This window comes from Medicago sativa, chromosome 7 (genome assembly GCF_051527215.1).
Source record: "Medicago sativa cultivar Bolivia chromosome 7, Bolivia_mono, whole genome shotgun sequence".
In the NCBI taxonomy this organism is placed as follows: Eukaryota; Viridiplantae; Streptophyta; class Magnoliopsida; order Fabales; family Fabaceae; genus Medicago; species Medicago sativa.
In genome coordinates this window covers 29,653,623-29,675,035 of record NC_140755.1, presented here as the reverse complement: position 1 = coordinate 29,675,035, position 21,413 = coordinate 29,653,623, and the positions used below count along the sequence as shown (strand labels likewise).

At 34.3% G+C, this 21,413-nt stretch overlaps 2 protein-coding genes, 1 non-coding gene and 1 pseudogene across 3 annotated transcripts; 2 read left to right on the top strand and 2 right to left on the bottom strand.

Annotated features, from left to right (window-relative positions):
• Window positions 1-578: 578 nt before the first annotated feature.
• LOC146905471 (uncharacterized) lies at window positions 579-5,025 on the top strand (annotated as a pseudogene).
• LOC146905472 (small nucleolar RNA R71) lies at window positions 1,049-1,155 on the bottom strand. The gene has a single exon (XR_015020835.1). It is a non-coding gene; the product is annotated as a small nucleolar RNA R71 (small nucleolar RNA).
• An 11,112-nt stretch (window positions 5,026-16,137) lies between the features above and the next one.
• LOC146905470 (F-box/FBD/LRR-repeat protein At4g00160-like) lies at window positions 16,138-17,861 on the top strand. Its single transcript, XM_085727015.1, has 4 exons — window positions 16,138-16,876; window positions 16,960-17,085; window positions 17,170-17,505; window positions 17,669-17,861. Exons 1-3 carry the CDS (start codon window positions 16,205-16,207, stop codon window positions 17,503-17,505), a joined length of 1,134 nt encoding a protein of 377 aa, XP_085583141.1. The 5' UTR covers window positions 16,138-16,204; the 3' UTR covers window positions 17,669-17,861.
• Window positions 17,862-19,611: 1,750 nt separating this feature from the next.
• Window positions 19,612-20,887, bottom strand: LOC146905469 (putative F-box protein At2g36090). The gene has a single exon (XM_085727022.1). It carries the CDS (start codon window positions 20,665-20,667, stop codon window positions 19,720-19,722), a length of 948 nt encoding a protein of 315 aa, XP_085583148.1. The 5' UTR covers window positions 20,668-20,887; the 3' UTR covers window positions 19,612-19,719.
• Window positions 20,888-21,413: the final 526 nt, after the last annotated feature.

Sequence of the window (21,413 nt, the reverse complement as noted above, 5' to 3'; positions counted from 1 at the left end):
AGCTTTGATGTTGGAACAAGTGAATCTAGACAATAATTGCAAGACAGCGAAATAGTCCTTGCAATTATTGAGACACAAGTAGTTTCAATCCTTATAAGCATCTTCTAGTAATCAAGTCAGCGAAATAGGCTTGGTTACTAGAAGTAAACTCTCATCGGACTTTCATCGGAATGGTGAGGGGCTAAGGGAAACCGGTCTTAGGAAATTACGGTGTAAACCATAGAATTAGAAGTTAAAGTCTTGTCTAGTGAAAGATTTGTTATTATGACAAACCAATGATCCCAAGGCTCTTTATTATTATTGTTAATTACCTTCAGCAATCAAACGTCCTTTTATCAAACTTTCTTCTCCTCTAATCATTCTTTAAAGGTTAATTAAGTTGAACAACTCCCTAGCGGAACGATACTCTTTCTTACTACTATTACTTCGATAGGCCGTGCACTTGCGGTTTGGTTCTATCAAGTTTTTGGCGCCGTTGCCAGGGAGTTAAATAATTTGATTAACTTTTTCTTAGTGATTAGAATCCTCTCTCTTTTTCTCTTTCTTTTTCTTTTTATCTTTCTGTTATCGTTAACTTCTTGGGTTCTCAATTTTTTATGCGAAAAACCAGGAATCGAGTTGTAATAATCAACGAGATCGAAAGGTATTTGCATAAACGAAAGAGAGACGCACAAAATAACACCGCCATGGCCAATCGCACTCTCAAAGAGTATGCAACGCCGTCTACGGCTGAGCCACAAGCTGTTATTGTGTACCCAACGGTTGAGGATGACAACTTTGAAATTAAGCCTGCCCTACTTAACTTGGTGCAGCAAAACCAATTCTCGGGATCCCCCACTGAGGATCCCAATCTTCACATATCTGTTTTTCTACGAATAGTGGAACCATGAAGGAGAACCAAGAGGTCGTAAGACTTCATCTCTTTCCCTTTTCCTTAAGGGATAGAGCTAGCGCTTGGTTCCATTCCCTCGAAGTCGGTTCCATTACTTCATGGGATCAGATGAGGCAAGCATTCCTTGCCCGGTTCTTTCCACCATCTAAAACCGCTAAACTTAGAGACCGAATCACTCGGTTCAACCAAAAAGATGGGGAATCTCTCTATGAGGCGTGGGAGCGTTTCAAAGAAATGCTAAGACTTTGTCCCCACCATGGGCTAGAGAAGTGGCTTATAGTCCACACTTTTTATAATGGCTTGACTTATACCACTAAGATGTATGTTGATGCAGCTGCAGGTGGAGCACTTATGAACAAGAATTATACGGAGGCATATGCCTTGATTGAAGACATGGCTCAAAATCATTACAAATGGACCGACGAGAGAGCCATCACTAGTTCTTCATCCTACAAAAAGGAAGCAGGTATGTACGAAGTCTCTAACTATGATCACCTTGCTTCTAAAATTGATACACTAACTGAAAAACTTGAAAAAATCAATGTTAGTGCTATCAATTCTGCTTCTACTCCTTCTTGTGAAATTTGTGGTATAATTGGTCATGCTGGTGTTGATTGCCAACTAGGTAGTGCTATTAACAGTGTTGAGCAAATGAACTATGCTCAATACAACCAAGGGATGAGACAAAATCAAAATTTTTATAAAAACCAAAATCCCTATGGACAAGTAGCACCACCCGGTTACGCAAACAACCAGAGATTCACTCAGAAATCTAATTTGGAAATTTTGTTGGAAAATTCTATTGCCAACCAAAACAAACAACTTCAAGAACTCAAAAACCAAATTGGATTTCTGAATGATTCTCTTTCCAAGCTCAATACCAAAGTTGATTCTATCTCTACTCATTCTAAAATGCTTGAAACACAAATCTCCCAAATAGCTCAACAAGTGTCCACTCTTTCTCAAGCACCGGGAGTCTTTCCTGGTCAAACCGAAGCCAACCCTAAAGCTCATGTTAATGTCATATCTTTTGAGGGTAGTAAGTTAGGAGATACTATTGCTAAGGTTCAAAACATCGAGAAAGAAAATGTCAAGCTTTTAGGTGAGAAAACTGTGATAGAGAGTGAGAAACCGCTTGATAAGACCCAAGCTCCCTCCCCGTTAAATATTGCTAAGCTTAAATTAGAGGGTCAATTCAATAAGTTTGTCAACATTCTTAAAACAATTTGCATTAAAATCCCCCTTGCGGAAGCTTTGTCTAGGATGCCTCTATATGTCAAGTTTTTAAAGGAAATTTTTTCAAGGAAAAGGGCTATAGAGCATAATGAGACAATAGCTTTGGCTAAGGACACTAGTGCAATCATCCAAAAGACACCCCCTAAGCTTAGAGATCCAGGTAGTTTTGCCATACCTTGTATGATTGGGAGTGAGACCGTTGACAATGCCTTGTGTGACTTAGGAGCTAGCGTTAGTTTGCTACCTTTGTCCCTCTTTAAACGGATGGGAATAGGAGAGTTGAAACCTACTGAGATAGAATTGAAGTTAGCTGATCGTTCTACCATGAAACCAATAGGATTTGTTGAGGACATACCTGTTAAGATAGAAGGGATATACATCCCGACTGATTTTATAGTCATTGACATTAAAGAGGACAAAGACGTCCCGATAATCCTAGGTAGACCTTTCTTAGCCATTGCAGGAGCTCTTATAGATGTTAAACTTGGTAGGATTGTCTTTCAAGTGAGTGATACAATGGTATGATTTGAGTTGGAAAACGTTATGAAAGGTCCCGCTCTTTACTCTTGTTGCATGCTTAAAGATCATGTTGTGAAAGAACGTTTTATAGCATCATCTACACAATATGATATCTCTGATCCATTCTAAGGACCCTTTCTAACCGTCAAGCTAATGACACTAAAAGAGCGCTTCGTGGGAGGCAACCCACGCATTTATTTGCTTTATTTTGTTTGTTTTTCTTTGTTTTCAGTGTTTTGTAGGTAATTGTCCGAGTGTGATTCAAGAAAAGTTGAAAAATCTAAAGCCCCCAGGACCAGAAGGTTGGCACGGCCCGTGCTAAGGTTGGCACGGCCGTGCCAGGTTTTTCAAAAAAAAAGGAGGTTGAAGTCAGAAAGATGGCACGGCCCGTGCCAATAGGTGGCACGGCCGTGCCCGACATCTATAGTCTATATACCCAAATTTTTCTCTTCTTCTCCATTTGTTCTCAAACACAACCCTCCTTCATCTTTCAAACTTCTCTCTAAACCTCCATAACCACCCAATTTCAAACCTTCATATCTCACTCAAAACTCCACTAATTCACACAATTCTTTCACCAAATCAATTCCAAACTTCATTCCAAACACAAACCACCAATCAAAAACAACTTTCATCCATTCAAATCCATAATTCACCAAACCCTTATCTTCATAAACCCTTACCCAAAAACCACAAAATCTTGACCAATCTCTACATCTAAACCCATAAACCTTCCTAAAACATAAACCCCAACCCTAAACCAATCCTTTCCACCAAAAGTCTTCACAAACCTTAAACCTTCATACCAACCATAACCAAGGTCAAATGGCTTCAAGAAGAAGAAGTGGAAAGGAGCCAACAAGTTCTTCCGGTCCTCCCCCAAAGAAGCAAGCACAAGTTAAGAATCACGGAATCCAGTTCAAGGACAACAAGCAAAGGGACAGGTATAAAATTCTAATCTCTAAACCTTTGCATCCTTCTCGATATCCTGATACCCATACTTTAGATGTGCTAGAGCTTTTAGATGATGTTGTTATAATGATAGGCAAGCTAGGTTGGACTAATTTGTTGAAGCCTATGCGGGGTTATGAAAATTTCACTTATGAATTTTTAAGCTCAATTGTTTTCACTAAAGATAAGTTGAATTTTGATAACCCTAACCATAGAGTTGTTTTCCGGTTAATGAATGTCGATTATAATATGTCTCTTCAACACTTTTGTGAAGCCTTAGGTTTTGCAAATGAGGGGTATATTCATGATCATTGGGATCCTAGCCTAAAACCGGATAACTATGAACCAGCTGACTTTTGGAAACAAATCACCAGTCTTAACAAATACGTCCCTAGGGCAAACAAAGCTAGCAACATTCACAACCCCGTACTTAGGTACCTTCAAAGGTTGATGGCCTGCACTATTTGGGGAAGAACCGAGCTAGCAAACACTAGAACCAATGAGTTGTTCATGTTATGGGCAATGCTCTACAACCACCCTGTCAATACTTGCTTCTATTTGATTGATTACCTAGACTTTTTCGGTACTAGACCAGCCGGTAGAGGAGACATAGTGGTGGGTGGCATCATTACATACATAGCTAGGTGTTTTGGAGTAGGTGAAGATGAGGGGATCAAACCAATTGAGGGAAACAATAGGCTTAACATAGAAACCCTTATTGCTATGAATTTCATCAAACATTGTCCACCCCTCCATTACCAACTCAAGCTAAACGTACCAATCTTGTTTTTACTCCCTAACCCATCTTGGACTACCACCGAGGTGGAAGAAAATTGGTTGTATGTTGATGATGTGCAGGTTCTTGAAGAGCGTGATCATGATGCGGGAAAGGGTGCTCACATGCACCATGAAGAAGGAGAATGTGCTAATTTGCACCAAGAGGAACACCATGACCATGAAACCGGTGAGCTCAATGAAGATCAAAGATGGGCATGGATTCACAATGAAGTTGAAAGAGTGAGCACCGAGAAACAAAGGCAAGGTGTTGAAATCGCTGGACTAAGGAACGATGTTCAAAGGGGCAACCGCTTAACTCAAGAAAATAATGAGATGCTCCGCCGGATGATGCAACACCTACAACTCCAAGGTCCTCCTTATGGACCTCAATAGACATTGTGAGCTTTCCTCTTCCTCCCTTCCCTTCTCTCTTCTCTCTTTCTCCTACTCTCTCTATCTATCTCTTCTACTCCTCCTTCTTCTACTTCTTCTCCTTCTTCTTCTTCTCTTTTAATGCTCTTTTGTTTGAATCATTGAGGACAATGCTTCCCCTAAGTGTGGGGGGGCCTAATAAAGTGTCTAGAGTCGTAGTGTTTCCAAACTCCCTTGAACTTTATTCTTTTGTTTTGTTTTTATAGAGAAAGACATGATTAAGTAGCTTGTTTTTAATGTAAAACATGGCATAAATTTTTTGTTTTGTCTCTTCTTTAAAGGTTGTTTCTTGTACATGAAAGTGGTTCTTGTGTTTCTTGTGTTCTTGCTATACCCATATCTTGTCTTTGTGAAAATTCTCCAATGAGAAAAACACCCGGTTGCAATCTTTGAGCAAGTGTATGAATAGGTATTTTAAAGAGCATGTTCTATCTTTAGTGTTAACTTAGACCCTTTAAAGTCTTAAGAGTAAAAGTAGTATAAGTTTGTGTGGGAAATTAATCAATTGTGTCTTATTGTTATATTCTTAATTGTTAAAGTTAAATGGGGCGGGAGAATGGCACCAACATGTGGGGGAAAGGACAATCCCTAACTTCCTAATTGTGGTGGTGACTCCCTAATTTGAACTTAAAAGTGAAACAAATTCATCAATGCTAGGGGGAAAGGACAATTACATCCAAAAAGACTTCCTACGCGGAGATGAAATAAATAAATAATTTTGCAGCACTGCTTAGGGTGATTTTGAATCTAGGGGGAAAGGACAATTACATCTGAGAAAACTTCCTATGAGGATAGATAGCCCCTAAGCATCTGCAGCCCCTTTGTGCTTAATTGTTAATCCAATGTTAACTTAAATTCCCATCACTCTTATATGAAATGAAGAAAGGACTTTTCTCGGTTACTTTAGCATTAAGGATAGAACCTGTTCCTCATAATATCTGTCTTATACAGGAGCAATAAAAGGGTTGGACTGCACACACACACTCACTTGAGACTTGATGTTGGGATTGAATAGGTTCACGAGGAATGTTTGAAATTGTAATTAGTGTACTTGAAACAAAACCTTTCTTTTGAGACATATGTTCTTAATAGTATTGCCATGATAATCTTTTAGTTGCTGCTATGTCCATTGCCTTTTGCTTGAGGACAAGCAAAGATTCAAGTGTGGGGGAGTTTGATGAGTCATTAATTTGTCTATTTTAATGCATTATTTACTTTAGTTTTATTTAGATTTAGTTTTATTTTATTGCATATTTATTTCCTTTTTGAATATTTTACTTTAAATTGCTTTTTATTATATTTTAGGAACGAATATATGGTGGAAGGTGTCTTGGAGCAAAAGAAAGAGGACTGGAGCAAATACAGTGCGAAAATACGAAGATACGGAACAAAAATATGTTCCCACCAAGTCAGAAGCTTGGCACGGCCAGTGCCAACATGTGGCACGGCCGTGCCACCCTCCAGGCCAACTTTTGCTGCTTTTCTTCAAGCCCAAGTTACTCCGTTGCAGCTTTACTGTTTTTCCCTTATAGTAGCTTAGTTTCTAAGTCAATTGTAAAGCTATAAATAGAGTAGCATTCCATCATAAACATTTGACCTTTGCTTAGAATATTTTAATTACTATTTCAATAAAGTCTTTTATTCCTTTACTTTCTCTTTCGCAATTTATTTTTATTGTCTTCTCTCTTCTTCCCCCATGTCTACGATGAACATAAGTGAGTAGGTCTTGGGATTTTTGGGAAAGTCTAATGACATAATCCAAACAAACCAAGCTTTAACCCTAATTCTATGTAATCGTAATTTCTAATTTAGATTCACCGTTTTAACATGAATTAACAATTATCAAACTGTGGAAGCGAAAGCGGAGGGTTTGATAATTGTTAATCCATTATCCCAAACATTAATTCATAAAGCGAGAGCGGAGCTTTGATGTTGGAACAAGTGAATCTAGACAATAATTGCAAGACAGCGAAATAGTCCTTGCAATTATTGAGACACAAGTAGTTTCAATCCTTATAAGCATCTTCTAGTAATCAAGTCAGCGAAATAGGCTTGGTTACTAGAAGTAAACTCTCACCGGACTTTCATCAGAAAGGTGAGGGGCTAAGGGAAACCGGTCTTAGGAAATTATGGTGTAAACCATAGAATTAGAAGTTAAAGTCTTGTCTAGTGAAAGATTTGTTATTATGACAAACCAATGATCCCAAGGCTCTTTATTATTATTGTTAATTACCTTCAGCATTCAAACCTCCTTTTATCAAACTTTCTTCTCCTCTAATCATTCTTTAAAGGTTAATCAAGTTGAACAACTCCCTAGCGGAACGATACTCTTTCTTACTACTATTACTTGGATAGGCCGTGCACTTGCGGTTTGGTTCTATCAATGTTGTTAAATATGATGTTCCAGTAATGCTGTTTTGATGTAATGAGTCCTTGTGAATAATTGTTAATGAATTAACATTGAAGATGAAGTGTTGCATTAGAGTTGTGTCGTTGCATGTAACGCCCACTTTTTCATAATTGTTATTTGAATTGATTTATTATAATATTATGTGAAATATTATTAATATATGTTATATTGGTGAAATATATGTTAATAGTTATTAAATAGGTATTTTTCTAAGTGGGGGAGAAATATTATTATTAGTATAAATAATTAATTATTAAGGGAAAGAGTAGGACTGTGGTGAGAAGAGCAATTAGGGAAAGAATAAAATCAGTAAATGGGAAAGAAAAATATAACGGGTATAACTGAGAAAAGAGGAGAGAAAGCAGAGAAGTCAGAGAGAACCCTAATTGGACGAAGAACGCGGCTGTTGGAATTCAGAAAACTAATCTAAGGTAAGGGTGGGATTCCTTTCAATAATCTTGATATGTAATTCTGAAAATTGGTGAATTGTTGTTCTTGAGGTTAGGGTTAGAGAAGTTATGATAATTGATGAATTATGATGAATTATGAATTATGTTTTTGAATGCATGGTTATATGTTGTTTTACTTGCTATGTTGTAAATAGAATCTGTAAACATTGTTCTAAATCATTTTGGGGGTTTGGGTGATTGAAAATTGGTTTTTAATAGTGATTCTTAAGCAAAAAAACGCTTTGAGAAACTGATTTTTGAACTGCTGAGAAGCCCAAAATCGGCCACTGAATTGTCAAAATCGGCCACCATTTTCTGATCTAAATTTCCAGTTTTAGTTCTGGAAAAATCGGCCACCGATTTGTCAAAATCGGCCACCGATTTTCTGACAGGCCAATCTAGGAAATACTCACATTTTTCACCCATTTCTGTTTTGAATTAGCCTTCGGTGTAAACATGAAAGTTGTAGATAATTGAGTTAGCTTTCTAATGGCTTTGGAGTGATTAGAAAATTATTTGTAGATTTTGAGTTATGATAAAAATAGTCCAGGTGGGTCTTCAGAAAACTTTAAGAAAACTTAGCATAACTAATCCCAAGTTAGTCCAAAAGCTTATGGTTGGTTTCCCAACTTCAAACTTAAGTGTTAGTGATTTAATTGAGTTGTCTTATGGGTATTTGGCTTATGTTCTATTGATCAAAACTTAATTGCTATTGAAGGATGTTTCGAACCTTGAGATGAATGTAATTGATTTATATATATGTTATGTTGTTGATTTCCGTTGTTGACGTTGTTGTATCGTCTAATGTCGAAGTTGGGGAGTGTGTCATAATTGTTTTAGGCACATATGTTGTTGTTGTAGGTGCTTTTGTAGTTGTATGTTGATATACACTAGTTGAGTCCATTGCATTTAGAGTTGTGTTGTTGCATAGTTAGCGATGGGGGCTTAATGCCTGACAGGTCCTTTATGACCTTAGCGATGGGGGCTTAATGCCCGACAGGTCCAATTATGACCTTAGCGAAGGGGGCTTAATGCCCTGGTGGTACCACATGCATAATGAAGTTGTCTAAGTTGTTGTTGAGTTTGTCTAAGTTGTTGTTGAAGTTGTAGTCGCATTGTTGAGTTGTTGTCGTCGTTGTTGCATGGTCGAGTTGTCAGTGTCGTTGTGGATAATGTTGTTGTTGTTGTACCTTGTTGCTGAAAATAATTATGTTTTTGCTTATGTATTTATTTATATACATTATTAATGATGCCTGTTGTGATATGCTTGTTGTTTTCATTAATTTGATGAATTATATATTATTATTGTTGGATAAGTTTCTCACCCCTTCTGCTTGAAAACGTTGGCCTTCGTATGGGTAACTTGCAGGTAACGATGGCTTGTAGGTTTGGTCGGCTTAAGTGTCTAGGGCTCTGATACATATTAGGATGGGGATTCGTCGCAACTGTTTTCGTTTTCTTCATTTCTTTATGTATCATATTTTTGGTAAAAGACTTAATAATGGAGTTTATCGTTGTCGAAAATAATGTTGATTACGTTGAGGCCTTTGTGCCAAGATTTTCCCTTTATGTTGGATTTAGTTGAAATAGTATTTTCTAAAGAATTATTCCGCTGCAGTTTTGGAGATATTTTAAATGTTGATTTAAATAAATAGCTATTTTCTATTTATGAAATTTTGATTAGCAGTGTGACACTCCGTTGTATGGATTACTCTGATTATATTAATTAATATTACGTTGTTGGGAGAACGGGGTGTTACATTGCATAGTCAGAGATGGGGGGCTTAACGCCTGACAGGTCCTTTATGACCTTAGAGATGGGGGCTTAATGCCCGACAGGTCCAAATATGACCTTAGAGATGGGGGCTTAATGCCCTGGTGGTACCACATGCATGTTGAAGTTGTCTAAGATGTTGTTGTTAAGAAGAGGAGTCGTTGTTGCATTGTAGAGTCGTCATAATATAATATAAATGATGATTGCTGAGGTGTTGTTGCTGTTTTGTTAATGCTATTGTTGTCCTGACATTAATAAATGAAGTAAATGATGTTATATAAAGATGAATATATATATATGTTGTTGATGTTTATGATGTTGTTGGTTGCTTTAGCTTTATTAAATGATGTTAAGTGAAGATATTAATGTAATTATGTGCTGTTGATTATTCTTTATGAATTACTAGCGGAAAGACGGGCACTATCGTGCCCGTCTGTCCGCTCTTTCTACTTCGCTAACGCATATGATTATTTTATTATGTTTGTTTGTATAATTTTGATTTAAATTTTTAAATTTTAAAATATTAATGGAAATTATTGATATATTAATTTCTAAACAAAATATTGTCAATACATAACAAAATTATTTTTGAACTCAACATATTTTAATTTGTCTGTATATAAAATTAAGATGAAATAATGATCATTTATTGTTTATTCTAATAGTAATTAGTAACATCATAACATAAATGTATAAATGACATGTTATGTAAAAGAAACATTTATATGATTACGATAAAAGAATATCTTTAAAAACTACATTTTTCGTAAAGTCTTCATCTTCTCCTTCTATTTTCCCTTCTTTAATGAGAACTTTTGTTGAATTTTGAGAAACTCCTCTTGATAAAGCTACATATAATTGACCATGCCTGAAAACATGCCGTGGAAGATAGATTCCGACATTGGGAATGGTCTGCCCTTGTGACTTATTTATGGTAATAGCAAAACTTAGTCTAGCGGGAAACTGTTTTCTACTAAGCACAAAGGGAAGTCCTGAACTCACATTTGTTTTTAATTTAATTCTGAGCAACAATGCTCTTTTTCCAGCATTGTTTCATGTTAGGATTTCCACATCCAACATATTCTTAAATAAACCACGACATAACAATCGTGTCTCATTACACAGGTCATATCTAGGGTCTATGTTTCGCAACAACATCAAAGGTACACCTTTTTTTACCTTTAAAATATGTGGTGAGATATTTTCTTGAGCAATTGAGTTTAGGAATTCATGTTGATATAAGTTATGAGTATCCCCTTCAACCTCTTCTCCTGGAAACTGATTGATAATTAATATTTAATATGGTGCTAACAAATCTCTTTCTAAAAGATTCTGAGTGCCAATCTTTTTTTTAGAAGATTTAAAGTCCAATCTTTAACATTATTTTTTGCTCATGTTTGTTACTAAATTTTTTTTAGAGGATTTAAAGTTGAATCTTTAACATTATATTTTGCTCACGTTTGTTACTAATCTTTTTTTCAGAAGATTTAAAGTCCAATTTTTAACATTATTGTTTGTTCACGTTTGTTACTAATCTTTTTTTTAGAGTATTTAAAGTCCACTCTTTAACATTATTATTTTTTGCTCACGTTTGTTACTAATTTTTTTTTTTAGGATTTAAAGTTCAATCTTTAACCTTATTTTTTGCTCACGTTTGTTACTAATCTTTTTTTTTAGATGATTTAAAGTTCAATCTTTAACAATATTTTTTGTTGACGTTTGTTGCTAATCTTTTTTTAGAAGATTTAAAGTCCAATCTTTACCATTATTTTTTGCTCACGTTTGTTACAATTGATTAAAGGCTAAGGAAGAGTAGCTTATATTAATAAAATAATAAAATAATATGGAAATACTGTTTTTTTGTGGAGGGATATAAAAATAATTGGCAATCTTTGTCGATTGTATTAAGGGGAACAACATAAAATCGGCTAATAAAAAAAGTAACATGAGTTTTTGTTTTGTGTTAATTTTTGGTGAGTTTGATCTGTGGTTAACGTAGGTAAAAGAGTGTTAACGGGGACGATTAGTGACATGGATTAATAATCCACGTGTTATTTTATAATTGGCTAACAATAAGAACAGTCCATAAGGAATTGTGTGTAAGTTTTCTCCTTAAATTAAATTTATTATTATCTATTTGTTACATGTGTTATATGTATTTGAAATTAAAATTAAAAATTAAGGGTATTTTTGGAAAGAAAATTCCAACCCAAACGTGTGCTGAAAGGGGTAGTTTTCTTTATATATAGTAGGGTTAATATGTGTTTACCCCCTGTAATTTGGGCGAGTTCCGGTTTTCCCCTTGTAAAAAATTTTGTTAAAATTCAAACCCTGTAATTTGAAGATTCCGTCGAAAACCCCCCGGTCGAATCTGGCACACGCCAGGTGTTGATGTGGCGTGCCACATCACCTTTTTATGATGACGTGGCACGCTGACTGTATAATTTTTTTATTTTTTTATTTTTTTATATTGTACACGTGGCATTTTTTATTTTTTTATTAATTTTTTTTTTAATTAAAAAATATTTTTTTTTAAAAAAATGTTTTAAACGAAAAAAATTCTTAACAAATAAAAAAAATGAAAAAATACCGAAAAAATTAATAAAAATGAAAACAAAAATCTGGAAAATTTTAAAAATAAAAAATAAAAATCTGGAAAATTTTAAAAATAAAAAATAAAATCTGGAAAAATTAAAAAAAATGAAAACATTCGGGAAAAAAATTAATAAATTTCGAAAAATTCATATTTCTAGATTTTTTTCAATACCGGAAAAATGAAAAAAATTCTTTTTTTTCGGAAAGTACTTGTTTTTCAACCGTATAACATGATTTATATACCGGTGTCAATCAATATACTTGAAAATTTTGAAAATGATCAATTTTGAAATTTTTGAAAAAAGATTAATCAGCTCTTTGGGACTGGTTGTTTCTTTTCAAAAATGTCCTCAATTTTCAATACAAATAAAACATGTAATACATCGTAAATATTAAAAAAAATTCCAGATTGTTTTTATTTTTCGAAAAAGAAGTTTGTTTTTCTTTTCAAAAATGTCCTCAATTTTCAATACAAATAAAACATGTAATACATCGTAAATATTAAAAAAAATTCCAGATTGTTTTTATTTTTCGAGAAAGAAGTTTTTCAAATTTTCTCAACAAAAAAAATCTTGAAAATATTTTTATTTTTAAAAATCTGTGTACAAAATTATTTAAAAATTTAGGAAAATTCAGATTTTTTTTCAATTTTTTTTTACGATGTGTTACAAATTTGAGAATATTTTCTAATATTTAAAAATTGGGGATAAAAACAATATGGAAATTATTTGTATTGCAAATTGAGGACATTTTTGAAAAGTACTTTCTGAAAAAAAAAATGAATTTTTTTTAATTTTTTCGGTATTGAAAAAAATCTGGAAATATGAATTTTTCGAAATTTATTAATTTTTTCCAGAATGTTTTCATTTTTTCAATTTTTCCAGATTTTATTTTTTATTTTTAAAATTTTCCAGATTTTTTTTTCATTTTTATTAATTTTTTCGGTATTTTTTCATTTTTTTTGTTAAAAATTTGTTCCGTTTTTTTTAGAAAAAATATTTTTAAAATTTGTTTAAAAAAAAAATTTTAATTTTTTTTTATTAAATTTTTTTTTTTAATTAAAAAAATATTTTTTTAATAAAAAATGCCACGTGTACAATATAAAAAAAAATTATACAGTCAGCGTGCCACGTCATCGTAAAAAAGGTGACGTGGCATGCCACATCAGCACCTGGCGTGTGCCAAATTCGACCAGGGGGTTTTCGACGAAATCTTCAAATTACAGGGTCTGAATTTTAACAAAATTTTTTACAGGGGGGAAAACCGGAACTCGCCCTAATTACAGGGGGGTAAACACATATTAACCCTATATAGTATAGATTACTTGCTATTAATGAATGTGAAATCTCACCCCTTCTGCTTGAAAATGTGGCTCTTCGTATGAGTAACTTGCAGGTAACCAAGAATAGTGCAGTTGTGAGTAATCTCCGCCGTGTCGTCTAGGATGCTCTGATACGTAACGGGATGGGGATTTGTCTGATGCATATTTTCCTTGTTGCGTAATTCTTTTTAATAATGTTGAAGTATTTTATGAAGACTATTTAAGATGTTAAGTTGTGGCCTTTTAGTGCCAAGGATTTATGAGATGATGTAAACTAAATTCCGCTGCATTTGATTATCGAATTTTATAAAGACAGGTTGCTTTAATAAATAGTATTTTCTATTACTATAATTGTTGGAAATGTTGTATTGATGAATGTGATGCTCCGTTTATGATGATAAACTTTGATATTTTTATGAAATTTTTAAGTTGGGAAAACGGGCTGTTACATCAGGTGTCCGTGTTGGAGTCCATGCTTCATAATCAGTATCTTATATATGCAAGTTATTCTTTTTGTTGATGACAAAATGGGGAGTAGAGTAGAATTTAATTTATCTGCTAATAATTGTATATTTTGCAAAATTTTAAATTTATTACATCTGATTGTTTAAGCTTTGATGTAAATGATTATTATTGTCTTAATTAACCTAGTTTAGACTCAAGGGAGCTTACAAACTTCTTCACCTTCTGACAAGTTACGCTAATTAGATTAGACAATTGTTCTTGAAAATACACAAGTTTGTCATCATAAAAAATGGGGAGATTATTGAACCAAAGTGGGTTTTAGAACATTGTCTATTAGCTTGTTTGGTTATACGTTTTAATTGCTAATACCATGTCCCAATGTCAATTTTGATGCAATTTTAAGAAGCTTTATATCCTAGCTTCATTGAAATGCACGTCTGCGTTCACTTTAACGTGTGAATAGACACACACTATGGTTTTTATGATAACAAAGTATGCAAGAACAATTGAGTACTTTAAGGTGTGTTTAAATGTGCATGACCATATAATTAAATTTTGACTCCTAAGTCAAGTTATTGGTTCTGAAATATTAAGCTCTGAACGCAAAGGAAAGCATCTTGGTACTCAAGAGAAGCTTTGAAGACATAGAAGATGATCTAAAGTAAGCTCAAAAAAGTCAAAGCTCTAATCAAAAGTTGCGTCAAGTCTTGAAGACTCTGAAGAAAACAAGTTATGGTGGAATCAGATTCTGATGAAAGCAAGTTCTGATGGACACGTCAGCAGTCTGGGAGAATATGGCTAGTTTTGTCTTCTTTTAAAGGAACATCACTTTCAAGTTATCATCATATTGTTTGTCTTCTTCCGACCACGTGCAGAAACAAACAACGAATTTCAAAGGCAAAGAGAATGCAACAAATCATTCCCAATGAAGCAAAATGTCCCGCCAGTGCTATTCAACATAATTATACATTAAAAACAAACTATTTCAAACCTGATTAAAACTTCTCAAGGACGTTTTTGATGCCCTGACATTCTTCAAACAAAGGATCTTTTATCCTCTCCTATTTAAGGACTTGTAGTTTAAAGAACACAATATACTTCACGTAATTTTACAAGTGTCAAAACTCTATCAAATTATATAGCGCACAAACACTTCGAGAAATTCTTACAAACTTCATATCTTAGAATTTTTGAAGTATCAAAAGTCAATTAAGTTTATTGTTAGTTTACCACTCTCTGAATACAAAGTGTAAACAAACAAACTTTATTTGTAAATTCCAACTGTAGAAGTCATCTTGTGTTAGACAAGAAAATGTTAGACTTCTTTGTCTAGTCAAAAATCCCTTGAAAATGGAAGCGGACTAGACTAACCTCGGATTGTGAGGTAAAACAGGATAACCGCGTGTTGTCTCTTTTTTATTATCTTACTAGCTCTGGTTTGTTTAAACTCTTAGAAAATGATTTTCAGAAAAAGGCAACCCTTCTTGTGTTTTTCTTACGTACCTTCAAAGCTTTTTACTGAAGCAGAGACTTGGAGGCTAAGAGTCCGTTTGTTATTGCTTTTTTAAGAAAAAAATCACTTTTTTTTTTAAAAAAATAATCACTTTTAAGAGTACCTTCTCAAAAAATAATCACTAAAAAAAAAAATCTAAAAACAGCTTCAAATGAGAAGCTGTTAAGAGCAGCTTCTCAAAACATAGATTTTTTTTTTAGAGGAGAGAGAAAATATGATTTAAAACTTTGAATTAATTATGTAACAAAAAATCCCGTTTATATAGTTGTATCCAAACAAACTAGATTATTTGTTTAAAAAAAATGATTTTTGTTACGTTAAACAAACGCAAAATAGATTCTGATTTTTCACAAAATCTCTATAAAATAATCTCTAAGAGCCCGTCTATTATAGCTTTTTTAAGGAAAAAAAATCACTTTTTTAAAAAAAATAATCACTTGTAAGAGTTTTGCATCCGTTTGTTACAACTTTTTAAAAAAAATCAGAATCTAAAAAAAATCTAAAAACAACTTCAAATGAGAAGTTGTTAAGAGTAGCTTCTCAAAAAAATAGACTTTTTTAGAGGAGAGAGAAAATACGATTTTAATGATTGAACTAATTTTGTAACAAAAAATCTCTTTTATATATTATTTTATGGAAAAATCACTTTTATTTTAATCCGTAACAAACGGACCCCAAGTCTCCTCCAATAGTATAAGACGAGACCTAAGTAGCAAAACTTTAGGAGCAACAAACTTCTCCTATATAAAGAGCTAACCCTAATGCATTAATTTCTCACCTCGAATATATCTAGCGGCAACACACTAAACCTTTCCTTGTTGGTTTCTGGTCGAAAGAAAAAGAAAAACAACAGATAGCCACCGTAACAGAATGTCTTTGCCGGAAACTTCAACGGCGGTGGCCGTAGATAGGATCAGCAATTTATCGGATGATATCCTGATTCATATTATCTCTTCTCTTCCAACCAAACAAGCCTTTCTCACTTCAATTCTTTCAAAGAGATGGAAGAATCTATGGTGTTACGTTCCAGATGTCGAATTCATGGAAGCCAAAGACTCTGGCTCCAAAGACAGCTTCGACAAATTTGTTTACTACGTATTGCGGTCGCGACAAACTGCAGGTAATCATTCCATCCGCAGTTTCATTCTGGACGTTAAACATGATTCATCTCGACTTTATGATATCGTTGTTGGTGATCCCCCTGAATTGCCTTGTTCTATCCTTACCTGGACAACACTTGTTGTTCTTAAGCTCAATTTTATTAATATGAGTGACGACTTTTCTCCTTTTCAAGTAAAATTACCCTCACTCAAAACCCTACATTTGACAGACATTTGGTTTGAACAAGATGATGATCTCATGAATCTTTTAGAAGAATGTCCAATTCTTGAAGATCTTCACCTATTTGAAGTATTCAAAGGCACTTATTCAGGCTGGAAAGGGATAACCTTAACAATGTTGAACAGAGCAGATGTTACCGAATGTTATATTCCAATGGAAGCAATTTCAAATGTCGAGTTTCTACGCATAAGACTATCCAGGGTATGTATATCATTGATGCATGCATGCCATTTAAAATGAATAATGTCATTCATTATTTCTATTGTTTTTCTTTAATAATGTAGGCTATTCAAGGTTTTCACTTTCCTACGTTCCATAATTTGACTCATTTGGTGCTGAACTATAATTGGGATACAGTTCCAAAAATGCTGCTCCATTGTCCTAAGCTTCAAAATCTTGACCTTTATCAGGTTTCTTTCTTAAATTTAACAATTATATTTGATTTTTCTTTTCTTATCATACATGTTTTTATATTTGTTCTCTGCTATTTGCAGATAATACCAGACTGCTTTTGTGGGCATGACTACTTCGGACAATATATGCGCGTTTATGGGCAGCGTGAAACTTGGGCCCATCCAAAATTTGTTCCAGGCTGCCTTTCATCAAACCTTAAAACTTGTAGTATGCGGGACTTTGCATTTGGAGGCCTACAGAGCTATCACATTATGTTAGCAAAATTTATTTTGAAGAATTCACCGGTTTTAGATACTATGTCAATCTGGTGCTCCAGGAAAGGGTCTAAAATAGAAAGACGATTAACCTCATGTTCGAGGGCTTCTGCAACATGTCAACTTTCAATTTATTTTAAAAGGGTAGTGTTGCCGGCATAGGTAAATAAGCTTTTGGTTCCTTGGTCACTTTTGCAATGTCAGTGAAAGACCCTAAGTGCATGTTGAAGAAGGTAGACACTAAGTGCATGTTTAGATCAGGGGTGATTTTGGTAGAATTTCTGTGTTACTGGTGTTGCCGTCTAATTTTATCTCTTTTATGTAGAGCGCCGAAGAAAACCAAGAAGTGAGCAGCATACACAGAAATTCAAAGGAAGTTGAATCTTTTCATGGCACCTGCATAATCATGTAGTGTGTGCTATAATTGTGTTGAATACTAACTTGTTTCTTGCACTTTATATTATACCTATTTGTTAGTTTGTGTTTTGGACATTTAGCTTTTAATATTCACCAAGTTTGCAGTATACTTGTCTTGTCCGTTTGTTCCGCACTACAGATCGCATTCTAAGAATTTTTGCTGCACAAGGAATGTATAATCAGTAAATTTTTAAATGTATATACAGATAAGCTGCCAAAAATATGTTGCTCCACAGAATGCAGTAATTGCATGACTTGTCGTTGGGGAGAAATTTAGTGATTAATATTGCAGCTACATGATCGTTTTTAGGCAAAAAATAGAACTAAAATAGTATATCCAACTGGGGTTAAATGATATATGAAACAATATTTAGCATAGTTGGGTCATGGTTATTGTTTGATGGAATAAATTTCAGTTTACGAATAGCGTGAAAAAGATATATACTATTGTTGAATCATGTATTGCTAAATTATTTAATTTTATCATTATAATGACAATAAACAAGGATAAAGACAACAAAATAAAGAAAACGTGAAATACAACAAATTTGTGGTTTGGTGAATTGTATTTGAGAAAAGTTCTTATTAATTTGTGAACAAGATACATGGAGAATTGACCAAATACATGATGAGTAAAATTCCAACTCCAAAGAGTATATCACCTACAGTGTATTACAAAGATAGCATCAAAACAAGGTTATTGTTACCATTCCTCTGTAATCGCTGAAAGTCGATAAAATATGTACGCTAATACTCTATACTCTAGCGATTTGAGAGAATGAGAATCATGCGTGATTATGAACATTATGAACCAGCCTCTGCTCAGTTAACCATCACTTAACTGAATCATAACCACATTGATTCTGCGCTATTTGAACATGTTTCAATGCAGACACTTGAAACTCATCGTTTGTTATGCGTTGAAGAATCCATTACACTGCTCGAAACCAACAATGATCATAATCATGGCGCAAGAGTTTTCAAACTCTGTACATGAATTGTTTCATGTGATTTTGCAATGGTGATTTTATGGCAAAGAATCAAAAAGATTCTCTACTTTACAGTTACTTAATTTATGAGTTTCACTTGTCTCCTTCCCTTGATCCTTCAACAGATGAGACCTAATCAACTGCTGGTTCGAGCTTCTGAGTCTTCTAATCAAGTTTCTTTGTTTTAGGGGCAAACTGAACCTTCAAACACCAACATCATATCTCTCTTCTTGCTCTTCTATCTGCTCAAGAGTTCTTTCTCTTCTCTTTCTTTTATTTTTCTCTCATAAAAATTGCAAAAGATACGTTCTCTTTCTCAACTTTATCGTTCTTACATGTTTCTTTCTCCCTTCCCACTTTCTTCTCTCCAACCAAACAAGAGGATTAAAAGGTCTTCTTGTTCACTATCAAATGTCGAAGATGATGCAAAGTATGAGGTTATTATTCTACCATATAATCTACGCACAAGTGCAATATTTGTGGAAATTTTTTTAGCAGCGGACAAGCACTTGGTGGTCACAAGAGATCTCACCCTCGTACCACATAGTGTTGCATGTGTTGGGTCCATGCACTTCCTCAAATTCAAGAGATGATGTAGGTCAAAGACTTTGTACAAATTAAAGAAGGGGATACGACTGGTCTTTATTGGGATCAATACAGCCGATTATTTAATTTTTATATTCTTTAGGTCAATAAAAATAGACTAGGTTTCATTCAAAAAAAGAAGAATAGACTAGAATGCAAATAAAGTTAAGCACTACTATTAAGCATAACGGTTCAATAGATAATAATCAACACTCGACAATAAAAAGAAATTACTACCACTAACTTTGTCTGAATATAAAACCTACACAAATATAAATTACCATCCATACATCCTGGGTCCAAATATATTAATAATAATAAGGGAGTTCGAACAAGAACAACTGCGAATTTAATTACCATCATGCCACCGGCACCACGCAAGGCTTTATGAATCTGAATTGTTGTTGATCTTCCTCTCCCCATTTTCAATAGCATTGGAGATGATTAAGTTACCATCCTTCCGTGTCAGTTGTTCTCCATTCATATCATCCATTGTAAATTCAATTGAATCCATACAGAACTTCTCTTCATCACCTTCTTCACAGCCGCGGCACGTGATCTTCACCTCACACTTGACCATCTCTGTATAAAACCCTACAGGCGCCGGTATGAAGGTCTCAAACACCACTTCAACTTCAACCCTTACGGGCACGCTTATTCTCGTCTCTTTCACCGAAACAGGTTTACAAGTAGAAGGATGAAACAAGCTCCCCGCACACCTTCTGTATATTTGGACAACCACACAACTAAGACTCATATTTTGCTTCAAGTATTCTTCACAACCCTCATTCTCTTTCTTTACACTAAATAATTTCCTTCTATGCTCCCGGGCCGGGCCGCAAGGCCAATGTATCTTAAAAGTTCTTCTTGTCAAGTCGTTGAACAACTTCGTGCCCAAAAGCGACTCTAAGTTTGTGTCTAGTTGTTCCATTTCTGTTGTGTCTACTTGGTCCATATAAAGACCTGAATAACAAGGTTCTCGTTGTCCCTGTAAAAATATATCCATGTTGTACATGAAAAATGTCACCGGACGAGGAGAAGGGGGCGGAGGAGGAAGAGGATGATGTTCATCAATGGAAGGGAGCGCTTGGCAGAAGAAGGAACGGTAACTACCGGGGAATCTGGAGATCTTTCGGCAAGGGTGCCCATCTGAGAGAAGCAAGGAAGGCCAAGTGGAGATGCAAATCTTATGCATTAGATCATCGTTGTTTATGATCAAGTGACGAAATTTGGGAGACACCCAGGATACCCTGATTAAGGTTTCACCGTCCAGACGTGGAAGGATGTGGAATGGAACAATGTCTTCATCTAACCTATCAAAATAATTCATCATGATGATTATGGCTGAATTCAACCACTGCTACTAGGTTTGTTGTGTTTCAAGCGGCGGCTAGGTTTTGACCAAAGACATAAGATTGGATCTAAGGTAGTACTCGACAACCTGCGAACGTACTTTCCTCTTGTTTTAGATCTTGGTTGGTTTTAGCATTAAAGACAAGATATCCTTGGATATGCCCTATATATTATTACGTACTAATTTCAATTTTGTCATTTTTACCATTTTCTTTCATTTTTTGCAACTTCTAATTTTTAACATCACTCAACATTTCATAGGCATATGCACCCCCACAAAGAAAAGCAAGGCAAAAATATATCATGCCACCCGTCGGGCTCAATTGATTGATATACTTAAAACTCGTCTTGACCTAGCTAGTGTAGTAGAAATGTTAGACTTAGACTTGTTTTTCTTTTTGAAGAAAAAAGACTTAGAATTGTTAAAAATTTCATTAATTAAAATAGGTAAGTCTGCAACTTATGAAAAAACATACTATGCCTATCAGGTCGGCCCGTATATTTGTAAAAACATATACTTTATTTTATTAATAAACTTTTGGTTGTTTTAGATTTTTAATACCATATTTATTTATTTTTTGTCATTTAGGATTTTGAACGAGTTACAAAACTCTAGATATTACTCTCTTATCTCAATTACAAATGGCACACATACTTTTTTGTATTATCATCTTAATTTCTTACGTTTCTATTTCATTCCAAATTACAAAGTAAGCAAGCCTATTA

Coding starts and splice junctions, on each gene's coding strand:
- LOC146905470 (XM_085727015.1), top strand. CDS start 16,205: ATGTCTTTGCCGGAAACTTCAACGGCGGTGGCCGTAGATAGGATCAGC. Junction 16,877..16,959: donor TACGCATAAGACTATCCAGG/GTATGTATATCA, acceptor TTAATAATGTAG/GCTATTCAAGGTTTTCACTT. Junction 17,086..17,169: donor AAAATCTTGACCTTTATCAG/GTTTCTTTCTTA, acceptor TGCTATTTGCAG/ATAATACCAGACTGCTTTTG.
- LOC146905469 (XM_085727022.1), bottom strand. CDS start 20,667: ATGATGAATTATTTTGATAGGTTAGATGAAGACATTGTTCCATTCCAC.